At 39.8% G+C, this 16,797-nt stretch overlaps 1 protein-coding gene across 2 annotated transcripts in view; it reads right to left on the reverse strand.

Moving 5' to 3' along the window:
- The window catches only part of ATXN10 (ataxin 10), a 148,923-nt gene that overhangs the window by 77,164 nt on the left and 54,962 nt on the right, over positions 1 to 16,797 (reverse strand). For both annotated transcript variants that reach the window (XM_088795878.1, XM_019739234.3), the window contains exons 8-9: positions 10,348 to 10,456; positions 8,452 to 8,621 (exon numbers count right to left, since the gene is read on the reverse strand). In XM_088795878.1, the coding sequence (XP_088652004.1) occupies positions 8,452 to 8,621; positions 10,348 to 10,456 (279 nt within the window). The remainder of the gene's footprint in view (positions 1 to 8,451; positions 8,622 to 10,347; positions 10,457 to 16,797) is intronic.

The following is a 16,797-nucleotide window of genomic DNA, read 5'->3' on the forward strand; positions in this document are numbered from 1 at the left end:
CACCTAAGTTGCAGATTATTTCCTGTTGTGGAATCTGTAAAATTATCATTTTTACTGTTACACAAAATCCACTGAAAATCCCTGCTGTCCAGACTGGCTCCTGTGACACAGTGAAGAACTGAGTGGCAGTTAAGAGAACTAGATTCCAGGCTTGTACAAACTGCTGAGTCACCACGGGCAAATGACATCCACAATGTCTCCCTTGTGTATCTAGGACGCGGGTCAATTACGCTCCTGAGAAATCTGCATGTCCCTGAAAGGGAGCTCTCCACACGCCTCTCAGGGAAGTCAGATCCTACCAGGACACGTCAGGCCATAAAGAAAACAGTTCGGCAAGCATTGATGAGTGCAATCACTGTCAAGAACGACTTTCCAGTCTGTCTCACATGCACTGCACTGTTTTACAAAAGGTGTCCACTCTCAGAACCCACCAAGTTGGCCAAAGATTTCAAAGGACGAGCCTCCAATGTCTTTTTCCAGTGAACACGGAAGCAGTGGGGTACCGTGGGAAGGAATGCCTCGGGCTCTGCAGTCAGAATCCAGCCTGTTATCGCTCCGAGCAAGTAACGGAACCGCTCTACACTTTGATGTATCAGAAAAATGGGATGCTCATGCACCGTCCATTAATTCTTTCCACTACATACCGGGTGTTGTGGCAGGTGTTAACCCAGAGTGTGTTCCACCTTCTAGGAGCTTACAGGATGGTGAGGAAGAGCTGGTGGTGGGGACCACAGCACTGGGCCTGGAGCCTAGTTGGTATGCAGTAGTAATAGTACAGACAGTAGTCAACTGTTACATTTTATTTGTATATTGAGCACGATGAGCCTTCCTTTTAAATAATGTTACACCTTTTCTGCAAAAGAACAAGTTGATCACTTCACAACAAGACACAGAAAAAAAAGGGGTTTTGGTTCTTTAAAAAAAAATTTACAGCTGCAACAAACTAAACCACGATATATGTCCTCTAGATAGGAATTTTAATTTCATTTACTGTAACAGGAACTGTAAGTTCAGGAAACTAATGGTGACAGCTTGATTTATGAATTTTGACATATTTCTTGAACTGGGATTACATTACAAAGAAAGTGGAATTCTAAGCAAGTCCGATCTTGCCTATACATTCAATCTTCAAATCAATAAGCTGGGATTCTATGCAACTTGTTTCTGACGGAGGAAAAACACACAGTCTAACTGAGACAGGCCATGTACCTGTAATTTAAATGAAGTTCCTTAACACGCTCTCAGAATCGAGCTAGAACAGTTTTGGTATCCACACAGAAAACACTTTACTAGGTAGTAACAAAAGAAAAATTCAACTCAGAAAGCATTTGTGGTCAAACTGACAAGAAAAAAAATGATTCTTGTCATAAAGAGAGTGCCCATATTTGCTTTCACTTTACTTCCTCCAAAAAGCCCCCTCTATTAGAAAAGAAATGTACACAAAATAAGGAATATGAGGATTACTTTAAACTTCGTAAGTACCTGTGAAATACTGTCTACAACTTTCTATTCAAGTATATACAATGGGGAGGCACTGAAACGAGTTAGACCTAATCATTTACAGCGAGACTGGTGGAGAAGGGAGGGTGAGAGAGGAGGAGGTGGTAAGAGGCACCAGACAATCTGTTAGACACTTTATATATGTGATTACATCTAATTCTTCCAACCCCATAAGGCAGCTACAACAGTCTCCATTTGACACACAAAGAAGGTGAGATTCAGAGAGGGTAAGTCACTTGTCCGAATCTACACAGCTAAAAATGGTAAAACAGGCAAATCAAGGTTGATCTAACTCTAAAGTCCTATTTTTGTTCTAGACCAAGCTTTCTGTCTGTTGTGAGCTCCCTCCGTGAGCATCAGGCATATTTATGGCTCCAAATGCTACAAGCCGAGCAAAGGCAGAGGGGCCAGTGAAGGAGAGCCCACTGTCTGCACATTTTCAGCAGCCGTCCCGTAATTCCCCAATTAGTCAGGCCCAGGTATGGGACTGACACTTCCCATGAAGGTAGAAAAATAAGAACTTGGGAGAGAAGGCAGATTGAGCCATTGTCATCCAGGAAGACCCAGAGACTAAACATGAAGGGAGAAGAAAGGGGCTTCTAAGTACAAGTGAGCGATACACAAGTCCAAGTGTGTGTGTGTCATGGTCTTGCTGGTGGCGGTTCATCGGCGAATGTCACACTAAAAACAGCAGCAGGCGTCTACTGAAATGCACCAGAATTAACAACCGACGACACACTTGCATACAAACACTGAAGGCACAGGGGGCGAGTAATGAAGGGGGTAAAGAACAAGCGGTGTGGAGAGGAGTCGGGGGTAGAAAGCGCTTCTGCATCCACCTGAGGTTTCCCAGAGAAGGCACCTTGTGACCGTGAGTTCTAAAGGCCAAGGTAAGGTCACATGGTAAAGGACACAGGCTGGGCAGTCCACACCGTTGTAGGCTAGGCCAAGGATGCGACAGGCGCGGGCAGCTGTGAGGACGGCAGCACAGGCCGTGCTACCCCGGCCCATGTGACGGCGGCGCAAAGGAAACACTGACGCACACCAGTCAACAACCACTTCTCTGCAGGACAGTCACTCAGACATCGGGAACTGACATGTCAGCCGGTCCTGACGTCCAGAACAAGCACCAACCCTCCTGAGAGCAACAACCTACCGAAAATCATTAGGAATCACAACAGACTTTTCTAAGGTTCATGATTTAATGGGCAAATAAGTTGCTTGAGGATATTTCCAGATAGGAAGAAACCATAAAAAAGGGTTTAATAGTTTCCCAGCTCTTGGCTCATGTCTGGATATGAAAAGCTGAAAGGTACCACCCCCTTCCAACAAAAAAGCCACTAAAAAAGAAAAATGATCAAGGCATGAATGCTTAAAAACTGAAAATGTAGTCTAAAACTTTAACATTAATGAAAAAAGTACACTCATCTATAAAGCCTAAACCCAGATTAAAAAATGTATTTTCGATTGCTCGCAAATACTGTACTATGTAGATGCTCTTACAGTCTAAAGTATAGATACGGATAAGTCAAATACCAATAAGGAAAATTACAGTAAGTTAGAATACATTCAAATATACACGAAACATGACTTTCAAAAAATTACAGAACCCAGAATTTTCCTGTGAAATTTTATTTTTACTACGTCTTTGCTTGTAAATATAGTCTGGATATTACAGAGTAAAATACAGACTCCTTGAAAAGGAGGGTTGTGACTTATTTGCTTTATATTTTCAGAACCTAAAATTGTGCTTGCTTTGTAGTGGACTCAATAAAATTTTAAAAATAAATTCTCATTCAAGAGAAATTTACTGTATGCCTACTATGGGGCAGGTAAAATTTGGGCTTGGGGAAAACATAACGGGCAAAACATTTTAATGAAAAATGTATCACAAAGGTTTTTCTATGCATATATTAATAAATAAAACCTACCTTCACGACAGGTAATTTGGGATTGGGCTTGTCAAATAGTTACCTTTACGTGAACTTTTCCATACAGCACAAACTTATTTTAAAATGAATTTAGGCCTGTTATAAAAGCTTCCTGTGTGCACATACTTGTACACATGGGGTCAAACATACATGTGCGTGCTAGGAATCTTTTCCATCACGGAGGAGGAGGTGGAAGAAGAGTAAAAACCGAACAGCACAACCAGAAAACCTTTGGCAGAATTTATTCAACAGCCAAAACAGTGGATGGCCCATCGCAGCCAAGACAATTTCTTTGGGGAAAAAGAAGGTAGATAAACTAGGTCACCCGCCTGTCCATTTTGAAAAAAAGAATGCATGTAGCTTTATGGAGGAAAGAAAAAGTGTTTTTTTCCCTCCCCTAATAAAGTGTTCACTTAAAGAATTTATGATAATAGCAAAGAAAAGAAGAATGGGGAAGGAAGAAAATAAACCATACATTCCTTATTCTAACAAAGAAGCCAAAGAATGCTTTCTTCATGTTTATAGCATTAATACCGTGTGCTTTTTACAACAGAAACCAAAACAGAAATCTCCATTTCAGGTCCACAAAGGTTTAAAGGTAAACTAATCAGCGCAGATGTGGCAAGGGAATACTGTGTAAGCGGAGCGCAAAAACAAGGCAAGTACAAGCCGGGAAGTGTTAGGAACCCCCCAGCGTGCTTTGGTAAAGGGAAGCCCAGCAGCCCCTTTCCAGTTCAGGAAACACTACAATCCATGCTGTGTACAGACTCACGGGAAGGCTGTAACAGCCATTTCTGAGCAGATCTGCCAGCTAAGCCAGGCTCCTCGCTGCTCTGAAGTACAGCCCCAGACACGGGGAGGGGTAAGGAAAAGGCTCTGCCTTCCCATCACCGTGGTGCTCCTGGCAGTCCCCTCCTGTCCGGGCACAGCCAGCCAGAGGAGCACACGGCGCCTGTGTGACAGGCCTCCCCACACGGCCTTCTGTTCCAGTTACATGCGCTTGTGCGTGGTATCACCTGTTAAGGTGACTGTCTTCTCCAGAGCCTGCAGCACACAGTGGCTTCCCTTCGATCGATGCTACCTGACATTAAATCACTGTCTCTCTCGGCCTTGGTGTTTCATTTAAAAACCGGTGACAATTACACCTTTTCAGTCTTTTCCCCAGAGGTGTCATAAGGCTCCAATGAACCAACTCTGTCTGTAACAAGTCCACCGGGTGCCAGCCTGCAGGTGGGTACCACGCTCAGTGCAATGAACAGCGGCACACAGACAAGCACAGAGACCCAGTTGGGCTTAAATGGCTTCTGATCAAACCTCAGAGTAATCAGGTAGGACACAAACATTCTGGGAAAATGTGTGCATTCATGATTGGGGATTCTGGTTCAAAGTGGCAAGGATGATGCCTAGATACCCCGAGATGGAAGCATTGAAGGACCCCCAAGGCTGGGAACATTCACATTTGGTGAACGGATGAGTGGAGACAGAGATGTGCGTCCCAGCCAGACGCGCACCGAGAAGGGGCTGCAGGGGCCTGGCTAGCCTAGGAGAACCAGATTCACCAGCCTCCCCCATCTTGTTTGAAGTCCTTCGGGAAGTCTATTTCAAACGTCTCCTCCAAACCCCTGGAATGCTCCCAAATGAGGCACCATGGCCTGGGGAGGAAGCAGAGGCCAGGAGCTACTCAGGGCTCTGCAACTCACTCACTGGATGGCCTCTCCCTAAATTGTCTTTGGCAGAACCTGCTTTGCAGGACCCAATGCAAAGATGACACTGGTACTACCCATAATTCACTAAACACAATGCTGGGACATCGCAGACACTAAACAAATCATCAGTCCGGTTTTCTTCTGGGTGAAGGAGGAACAAAGTTAGGCTACATGATACAAAATCCCCTAACACGCATCTTCAGTCTCAGGGCAGAGACAGAACTAAATTTCCCTTTAGGCCCCAATTTGGGTAGAAGTGGGACGACCCGTCTAGACAATTCAATGGTAGTTAATGGCCTGGTGACAGACCTGTTACATACGCTCCTAATCACCCATTTCTCCAAAATTGGAAGTGAAGTCACCTGAGGGGCTAGTGAGTACCATCCCTCCAGGAAACCGTGAGCAAAGTTAACGTCTGTAACACCCGGCTGGAATCAGGACGTGGCTGCCAGAATAAAGAAGCTTCCAGCACATTCACAACAAGATTGTGAGGCTGTGTCAGATTCTTTGGAAGGAGGAAAAAAATTGCAGAGGTAATGCTTTCAGGTTAAGGCCTTTTGTTGGCACAGGTAAGAAAGTGGGAGAAACAGAGGCATTCTTATACTCAAAGAACGAGCTCCTTCATACCTTCGAGAGTGTTTGCTCAGAAATCAGCAGTGCTCTTAGCAACTGCACACGTGAAGGCACCCAGCGTGGTCTTCCTGGGCGCCCCGGCGACCTCTCCACAGCAGCACTTGGACACACTCCATATTTACTTACGGTGCAATCTGAGCCTGACTTCAGTGAGCTATTTCATAAGCCTTTTAAGGGTTACTACATTTTATTCCTCTAAGAGGCCAATCCAAAGTAGCAACAAAAGAATAGTTAAACACAAGAAAAAACACCTCCTTTGTGCTCCTCGAGAAAGGCAGTTTTGGTCATTAAAGAGGTAAAGTGTTTTATTCTCTAGAAACTTTCTCTTACAAAGATCAGTCCAGTAATTTTCCAAGGGGAGATTAGGAGTCTTCCACTCAAACCTGCTTGAAGATAAGGAGGAGTCGAAATGGTGCACACGTATAATAAAAGAGCAGGTTACCTGGCACTGGTTCTGTGCCATGTCCCATAAGAATCATTCTACTTGTCAAATGCTGCATAACACACTGCTCCCAAATTTAACATGTTAAGATGACCACTTTATTTTGTCTTTTCTCTCCTCCGTCTTTTAGGCTGGATGATTACTATTGATCTATCTCCAAGCACACCAAGTCTTTACTATGTCGTCTCTATTGAGTTGTTAAGCTCAACCAGTAAAATTTTTTAAATTTTATTTTGGATATTGTATTTTTCAGCTCTAGTATTTCCATTTGGTTCTTTTTTTTTTTGGAGTTTCCTGTTTCTTTAACATACTCTCTTTTCGTTCATTAAAAGCATATTTTCCTTTACATCCTTGAGCACAGTTACAATTGCTTTAAAATCTTTGTCTGCTAAATCTAACATCTGTGTCATCACACAGTCAGTCTCTGTTAGTTATCTTTCTTTCCCCACTTAAGAATTTTCCTGTGTGGCAAGTAAGTCCAGATTTCATCCTGGGCACTGTGAGTGCTCTGTTGTGGAAACTCTGCATTCTATTATATTTCTCTAAAGAATGTTATTTTTGTGTTAGCAGGCAATTATCTTAGCTGGACTTAAACTGTAAACTCTTCAGAGCGACTGCTCAAATCTCAATATAATGAGTTTACCCTTAGTTTAACTGCTTGGCCCCTGACCCACACATGTGTGAATCGGGGGTTTTGGGTCATTGGTACAGAGAATTTCTGGCTTGCTTTTTCCTTTCCAGGATAACCTCCTTTGCCTTCAAATGGCTGTGGTTGCTTCAACCTGTCCTTTAATTCTTTACACTAAAAGGTTTGTAGATTTTCTATCAGAGTTTTAATTGCCCTGCATAACACACTGTGCTTTTCCCTTCTTCCAAGTGTTAATTCAACTCTAGAATCTGCTTGTTTGGGTCAAATTTGAGTGTCTTCACATAGCTGTCTTCTGCCCAATGTGTAATTATTATTTGTTGGAAGATAAGTCCAATAGTAGCTGACAGGGCCATTAACAGAAGCAGAACCTACACAACTTAATTTTCCCCCAACTTTTACTTTTTTCTCACCATGCTGTGGGTGATGAATTCAGGAAGGGCTTGCTGGGCAGATTATTCCCGACTCACGCGACACCTGCTAGGCAACTAAGGAACTGAGGTTAGCGCCACTTCCAAGCTGGTTTCTCGCTCACAAGTCTGGTACCTGGACTAGTCTCCTTCTCTCTCCTCATCACATCTCCTCCTCCAGGGCTTTTCCATATGGACCTGGCAACTCACAGCATGGTGATCTCCGGGAATCTGCACTCTTACGTGGCAACTGGCTGCCAAGAGGCCAGCAATGGAACCTGCCGGGCCAGTCTGGAGCTTTACCAGAAACAGTACAGAATCACTCCAACCATATTTTATTGTTCAAAGTAGTCACAGGGCTATAATCACCCAAATTCAAGAGGATGGAGAAATAAATGCCCACCCTTGATGGGGGAGTGGTAACGTCACACTGTAGGAATACATGTAGAATGACAGATTATTTGTACGACCATCTCGGAAAAACGTAATCTGCCACATGTACATTCAATATTTGATGAAGCAAAACAAATGCCACCTAAGGTAAAGCTCTAAGAAGATGCAGGCAGGCGATGTGAATGAAGCACGTGGTGTAATTCTCCCGCTATCTTTTTTATCACCCTCTCTTATTATCTATATAATTAACCTCTAAGCTATTCAGCACAAAGTAGGTTTCTAATCCAGTCTATTGAGTGTCCAAAGATTCAATATTATGTCCATTTCAAAATACCTAGAAGAAATGCTTACGATGTCATCATTCAAAATGTAGGCTACAGACATGTTAAGGTTTATTTTTCCCTTATGATAATGTCGATAATAACTACCATTTACTAGATATTTATGTGTTTGACAATGTCTAGGCTTTTTAAATACCTGTTTTTATTGACTGTCCTCTGTGTGATATGAGTGCTTAAGTGCACAAGCTTAGCACCAACACTGACAATTTCTAAGAAAGGAGACTGACCCAAACACACCAAGGACAAACACAACGCAAATGACCAAAATACTAACAATTATGGCATCTTATGCTTACCTGTGGGAACAGATACATATACATGTACATAGCTCAAGCTATGGTCCAAGCACCTCAAAGCTTTCACTCCAAAAGAGTCAATATATTCTAATTCTAAACACTACCCTCTAAATGAAGTCCCATATGCATGATAATAATAAGAAACAACCTTACCTTGTCCTGGTTCTCTTTATTCTTGTAACACATATTTCCAATCAGACGAATGAGATGAGACTTGAACCCCTCGGCCACATTTGAGACGTTGCCTTCCGCCTTTATGTAACCACAGGCACTGAAGACGCTTGTGCTGTCCAGGCCAGACACGTGGACCAGTCGCAAGAGATCTATCCCAGGGAGGATAAAACTTCATTTTTCATAGAAAAGTTTTTAGGATTTTGCACTAGTTTTCCGTAAGTAAATCTAATTTATTTTAATGAATTACTATTAGGTTGGTGCAAAAGTAACTACGGTTTTTGCAATTATATTTAACCTTTTAAAACGCAATTACTTTTGCACCAACCTAACAAAATAAACTAAAGGTAGCGAGTCCTGAAAGCTTTCTTTAAATAATGATTAGAAGGCTCTTCTGCTTTTGCTTTAAAATTTTTCAGGACTCTGGTTTTGGGGACAGAAGCCAGAATGATGACCCCAACTCAGACTTTCTACTTAACCACAAAGAAAAGTTGGCTCACAATTTTCCACCATCTTTCTTAGAAAACAGTTTCCCATTCCAGCTTCTTTACGAAAGAGCTGATGTGATGACAACAGTCAGGAAATCTAAAAACAACACCGATCTGTAATGCGCCATGTGACAGAAACCAAGAAACATATCGATCTTTTCTCATTGGCCAGATAATCAGAAAGCAGCAAGTGCTCTCCACAGATCTATTCTGGCCGCATTCAGAAGAAACACCTTAAAATTGTTATACTCTATGAGATGCCCTTCAGCGGCCTCTGGAAATAAGCAAGCTCCCCGAAGCTGCATTTAAATGTTAAGTATCTCCTTGAACCATCTCAGCAAATCTGCTGTGTATCCCCAAAAATAAGACCTAACCAGAAAATAAGGCCTCACGTGATTTTTCAGGAGGACATCCCCTGAACATAAGCTCTAATGGTCTTTTGGAGCAAAACTTAACATAAGACGCGGTCTTATTTTCGGGGAAACACAGTATTAAGGACACCTATCACTTTGCCCATTTTATAATGAAGGAATCAGGATCGTAGAAGTTAGTCGTTTCACAGAGTTGGGATGGCCACCCATGTCTGCCCTGGCTCCAAACACATGTTTTTCCCACAATGATTCGGTTTCCCATGTTCGTGGTATTTTAATTATCACTAAAAGCACTGCGTTCAAAAATAAAACACGTATAAGGTTCCAACTGTCTTCTATAGCTTACTGCTAACTTATCTACCATCTGGATACAAATTCATCTTTCTTAGCATATGGGTCTCCAGAATAAGTATAATCTTTTTTAAAGAAAAAAATAGCAAAGAATGAAGAGCAACCATAAGTGTAGCTAACTCAGGAACAGGCTCTGCTTGAATTATTTTGCCAACAGTTTTTCAGCAAAGACGGTAAAATTTCAAACACTGTCTTCTGGTTTAAAAACAATATTCTTATAAGAATAGAATACACAATTATTATGTGTAAGGCACTATTCGTCATGCCCCATAAATGTAATTAGGAAAAAATTTACTCACAAATTTGGTAAAACTATAGTACTAGAAAAACTGCCATTATCATGATGGAAACCTCCCCCATCAACAACCCCCCACCATCATCACAAATACCCCATCATGGTCATCACAACCACCTCTGATGAAACATCCACCATGCACACCTGTGTGCCCTCGCATACTGATGAGGCATCCTGAGTTAAACAGCAGGTAATGACAAAAGCCTGAGCTGTTACCAAAACACCATAATTCCTCTCAAGAAAAAATATTCCAAAAAATCTCAAAAATATACCAATACCCTGAAAATTACGGATCTGTGTTTGGACTTCTATGACAGTATCACAAGTCAAAGATTTCTCAGTTAAAAATAGTAACGTGTGATATTTCACTCACCAACCCCTCTCTCGAGCAAGGCAGGGTAAACCTGTAAGTAGCCGAGCAGGTCACTGTTAGCAGTCATTTCACACAGGACATCCAGAAGCCTAATTATAACCAGTGCCTCCTAAAAGGAAAAGGAAACATGTAAGTTTTTACATCCAGCTAAATGATCTGACTGCTCTAAATACCGTAAGTGAATGAAATATTACAGTAAGTACCAAAGAGTCAGTGCTTCTAACACCTGTAAAGAGAGAAACAGCAGTGTCAAGAAGAAACCAGAAGCTAAGCCTGTACATGAATGACCGACCCTTTGCACTGACGGCAGATAGCACCATCAGGGACAAGACGACGTGTCATCATCCTGTGTCTTCGTGGAGCAAAGAATCAGAAAAGTTCTTATTCAAGCAAAAATACCTCCAACAGTGGAATAAATTCCAAAATTACTAGCTACACACATATTTATGCAAATATAATACTTTCCTTTTAAAGTGTTCCTAGCAACACAAGTTCTACTTTAACGATACGAATACCCAACGAAATACATTCATTTCTTGTCCACAGGAATCCTGTAAAATGCTGTGGTTGGAAGGACTCTGGCTCCAAGAACTTGCATTATTTCTGGATAAATATAAACCTATATGCAGTATCTTGGTAGGCTGGAAAATATATTACTTGAAAATGTTAGTTGGCATAACTACTAAGTAATTTACTATCAAATAGACTACGTGATCAAGAAACTACCAACTGCATGGCATTAGTCAAAATTAAATTTAACATGCAATTTCGGTACAGATTTTGAACCTCATTTTTAACATATATATTATTTGACAAAATGTGGTAGATGCTATAAATTTAGGTTATAAAGATAACATTCTTTAAAAGAAAAATAAATACTGCCTTCTGTTAATTCTACATGTGTATTTATCATTCTCGAATTAGGATATTTAAAGGTCCTATTTTAATATAGCATTCTGAAATCTCAAAATAAATAGCAAGAAAGAACACACACTTTTAATGCCTTGTATCTTTAATTTTATTTAATAGCTTTCACTTGCTAGTTAAAAAGTTAGTGGCAAATATCTAGGTAAGAAGTCTGAAATGAGTGCCATGTTTAAAAGCCTCTTGAGCAAATCCATGAACTCTGCATGGCGTCAGCACCCTCTTTTGTTAAATGGAGAGCTGCCCAGATGTCATCTCCTGATACCATTTCTCCTTCAAGAAATGGCTGATTAATTCTAGGTCCAGGGCAATACACACGAGATGCTCCTGAACAGCTCGTCATACCAGACGCAAGGACGCTCCCAGAGACTATCAGGATCAGGTCAGAAGAAATCAGAGGCCACTTGGAGAGGCTCCCACTGGCCAGCAAGGGCACAGCAGAACATTAGGAAGTATAATAGCTGCAACGGATTGAAAACAAATTGAACCATGACTTCAAAATAATAATTCAAACAAGTCACTCATCATCTTTGGATGACACCACAAAACCAACTCCTTACTTTGAACATTGGTAATCAAAGGGGGGGGGACATCAAAATGTACCTTGTATCACTTAACAGTTAATTAGGGGAAGACTCTCTTTATAAAATATTGCAGCTAATAAAAAACGAATGACAGAATCAAAACACCATCATTTCACAACCTCTAAACAATGGACGGAACTAGGTAATAATCAACACCCACGAACATCAAAAAGCGACAACAGACATTCTGAGTCTCTTGATGAAAGTATGTATCACCAACAATGAAACATGATTGAAAACAAAAACTAACTCGAATCTGAATAAGCCTCTGGAACTAATTATCATTCACAGGAAATTTGAGAAAAAGAAGAGTAGGTTAAGTACCACCATGGAGATATACTCATCAAAATCCAAGCTGTAGAAAACTCTACAGGTAAAACAACCCAATAACAAATAACTAGCAAAGGGGGGGGGGCGGGGGAGAGAAAGAGGAGAAGGAAAAGGGAACCTACATACTATACTAAAGGAGATTTCAGACATACCAAACAATCGCAATGTAAGGCCCTTATCTGTATCCTGATTCAAAGAAATAAACTTAGAAAAAGTTAAAAAAAAAAAAAAAAAATCACACAATGGGGATAATGTGAATACTGTTTTACTTGATACTAACATTTCATTGTTATTTTTAAGATATGCTACATATATTTTACTTATGTGTGAAGATTCCTTACCTTTTAGAGATACATATAAAATACTAACTGATGAAATACGTTGGTGCTCTATTTCAAGCCAGGGAAACTGGCATAAAAACAGGTGGAATTGTAGGCAAAACGAGATTGGTAATCAATAGATACTAAGGGGCTGGAAGAGATGATCTAAGTTTCCTTCCAACTCCTAAATTCTGGTATTAACTAAAAGAAACCCAAAAGAAACAATCTATCTCTACCTAACACATCCCCAATTTTAATCATTAGAATCCTTTTATGAATAAATTATATCTAATGAGCATCTGGAAATTAATAACAAAAGCCAGGAAACATTATTCTCTTAAAACATAAGAATAACGAGTCACATGCCCTTCTACTATTTATAAGTATTATAACACTATATTCAATAAATCAGGCACTATGGGATTAAAAAAGAAAGACATAGGCAAATCAAAGAACAAGATTATGAAGTGGGCAAAGGAGGTAACAAAAAGAGTAGTCTCCTGTCAGGATCCTCCATCTGGGTTGACTTCGCCTTTTAGTGTCTCCCAGCTATTTTACAACATTGTAAGTTGTAGAAAAATGATAATAATGCAAATGATTCTTGTCCACAGAAATGCAGATCGCTTGTGTCTGGCTGGAGTGCAATTAATCATCGCCTGTGCACAATGTTTGTGTCTGTTTGTAAGTTCACTTCCACATCCTTTTATTGCATATACATGTGTGGCTCTGAATTCCTGGCCATTTGTTCATCTTTTTTGTTCCCTGTGTAAAACATGGGAAATGCAGAAATACATCAGAATTTAATATATGATATGTATTAAGTGGAAAGGATGAAATTATTCACTAAGTGGCACTGATGCAACAACTAATAGCTAACATTTGGGGAACATTAACTACTCACCAGTCAGCAGGCTATTAATAGATGCTTATATTACAATACAATTCATTTTACCGTTATAGAAACTGGGGCACAGAAAGGGCAAGTAATATTTCCAAAAGCACACATCCCGAAATAGAAGAAATCAAGATTCAAGCCCAAGCAGTCACCAAAGATTACATAATCTTGGATAGTAAGAGGATATAAATAATTCTTTTGGCTCTATACTTCATTCCTTACTCACAAATAAATTCTAGGTTAATAAAAAATGCAGACAATGTGTTGAAAGAACTAGAACATACAGGTGTGTATTTCCACAACCAAAGTTGAAAATGTTTTACTAAATAAGTGAAAAATTTCAGAAGCTGTAAGGACAAAATTGAACTAGATTAAAAACAAACAAGAAACTTCTAAGATGTTAAGAGTACCATAAATCAAATTAAAACAAAAACTTAAGAGAAAAAAGTTTCTAAAATATATGACAAACATAAATTTTCTGAAAATGCTCAGTAATAAATGTATTTTTAAAAGGTAACCTAATATGAAAAACAAATTAACATATTGGCCCCTGAAAAAAAAAGTTAAAGAGAAATGGTAATTAAATCATATTAGTGAAGGTTGTAGAGCCACACATTCTAGTTCTCTATTAGTAAGTATATCATTTAGAAATAGTTCTAAAATTTTTAAATAAATGTAGAAATGTAGTCTCTGCCTCAGCAATTCAACTTCCAGGAATTTATAATCCCAGATATACTTGTCCAAAATTGCAAAGATATTTTTACAAGGATATTCACCATAACATTATTTATAAAAGTTTTTCAAAAAGCAAACGTGGAAACAACTGAAATGTCCACCTATCGAACACAAGTGAAAAAAATATGATGGATCTATACAGTGAAATACTATTCAACTATTAAAAAGAATGAGATGAATATACATACATGTGATAAATGGAAAGCTGCACAAGACAGATCAGAGTAAGGAAAAAAGCGAGCTGAAGAACAGAATATATAGTATTGTTAAAAAAGTAAACAAAAATGTATAGGTATGTATATACAAAAAAACCTTTGGAAGAAAAAGAAAAAAGTATATGCTGATATATCTGTAGAAAACAGATGGGGCTAGACATAAAAGGGGACTTCATAACTTTCTGTTTCATTGACTTCAGCTTGAATTATTTCTTTAACAACAAAACCAGTATTATTTGCTTAATATAAAAATGTCATCCCTTATCAGTATGTGGAATGAAAGACTGCTCTTTAACTTACTCCACAGATATTTATTAAACACCTACCATGTAACAGACACTGCAACTTAAGTTGGGGATGTAAAGAATGAAACAGAATGAAAAAACCCACAATCTGAAGATAATTCTCAAAATATAGGGATACAAAAACATACAAAACTAAAAACAGTTTTGTTTACTTTCATTAGAAAGGCAAAGCTCACTACAAGTAACAAGATGGAGACTCAAGACAAAGCTAAGTCGAATCTTAAAGACTAAGCATATTAGAACTGACAAAAATATGTCAAAAACTGGAAACAAGCACACAGTAAGATACCAAAAGACAGAAACATGTACATTAATATGAAAACCTAAAACTATTTTTATAAAGAAACACATGGAGTAATAAATCTCACGATTTTAAAGCCAAAAAAGTACATCAATTAAAAAACAGATGCTAGAAAAATGACTATTTTCATTCTAATTTTTCCATAACATTATGAGAACTTTATTGGATATCTCTTCCCAAATTGTCACAAATGGGTAAACACCTTGGTTTGCTGGTAGATTGACTGGGGGGAGAGAGAAGGGGGAAGCAGAGCGTAAAGCCCTGATTTGTACATTCGCCGATTTCCTTGGTATAAATACTCAACCATGGCTGACTCTAGGCTACCAAGAGCTTAACAAATTCTCACAAATTTCTGAGTATTTAACAACTGACCCTTGGAAGCTGGTAGAGGTCGCTCCAGCACACCCCTGGAGATATAGTATATTTAAAAATTGAGGTAAAGATTCGTCTTTAAAACTACTGTGGCTTTTCTTTAAAAAACTTCTGACTTAAAGGATAACGTATATCTATTAATATGCACAAGTCTTACGTGTATAGATCAACGAATTTTCAAAAAGTGAACGATTTGGGCTTTTCAAAACAAAACTGTCTACAGTTTTCTATCGTTTAATATATAATAATTTCTCCCACCTTAGAGGATAAAACTATTTGGAGGAAAAATGCAAAATTTCCTCAGTATAAAGTTACATCAGGAAACTTATTACACTACTGAAATCGTCTATACTATAAATGTAAGTGCCTTGAAAGAGTTTAAAGCTGTGATCTCACCAGTACTGAGTTTTCCTTCCCTTTCTGCTGGAAGCACAGCTCACGGCTCCTCCTGCTGGAAACAAAGGCACATGGGATCCCCAGAAGGGAAAGGCAGCCCTGAGGGAAGAAACACCTGCCTTCTGCTACCACAAACAACGGGAGTGAAAACGGGGGCTCATCGGCGAGCCCTAACGGGGTCTGCACGACACAGCACAGAAGGTCAATAGCACAGTAATCTTGAAGAAAAGTATATTCACAGAGAAGGAAATTATAATACCTTCTCGGTAGAACCGCAGCCCACATCTGTAACAGGGTCACCAAGTTCACAGGCGCTCACACAACTCTCCAGGAAATGCCACGGGGCAGTGTCCCCATCCCCTACCTTCCCATTGGTGGACAGTCGCCTCACAGGACAATCGCCGCACCAAGTCCCACCTATGTGCCAAAGCGATCCCCTCTCTAGTCACTGTTCCCACAGTATCAGCACAGGAACGTCCCTTTATGGTGCTTTTGAACATGTTTAAATCAACTTTATTGAGGTATAATTTACACGCAATAAAATACATGCTCGGAGGTGTATGGTGCTGAGTGCTGTCACATGCCTGACAGTTCTGTTACCAACGACGCTCCCTCATGTCCCTCCATAATCAATTCCACCCCCCACTTCCAGCCCCAGGTGACACTGGATGTGCTCTGTCATCATCGATAGGTTTTGCTGCTACAGAATTTCACTGAGATGGAATCATACAGTATGTTCTCTAGTCTGTCTGGCTTCTTTCAGTCAGTATGTGTGAGATTCACCTGTTTCTGTCTCAGAAATACATTCCTTTTTACTGCTCAGTAGTATTCCAAAGAAAGGACACTTCCAACTGTAAGACACAAGGGAAGGAAGAAGGAATAGATAAAAACAAAGAGGCTGTCTGAAGTGAAAGGAGGAAAACAGAATTAACGTAAGAGAAAACCTGAGCAATGGAGGGCAGGCTGGAGGAGAATGAAAACACTCCAAGGAGCTGAACAGGAGGGTGGATGAACAGGAACCTCCTACAACGGGCAGAAGAAAAACTCTCTGGAAGGAAGGAAACTGAGAAATG

This window comes from Rhinolophus sinicus, chromosome 1 (genome assembly GCF_057876585.1).
Source record: "Rhinolophus sinicus isolate RSI-liver-muscle chromosome 1, RSI-T2T, whole genome shotgun sequence".
Classification (NCBI taxonomy): domain Eukaryota; kingdom Metazoa; phylum Chordata; class Mammalia; order Chiroptera; family Rhinolophidae; genus Rhinolophus; species Rhinolophus sinicus.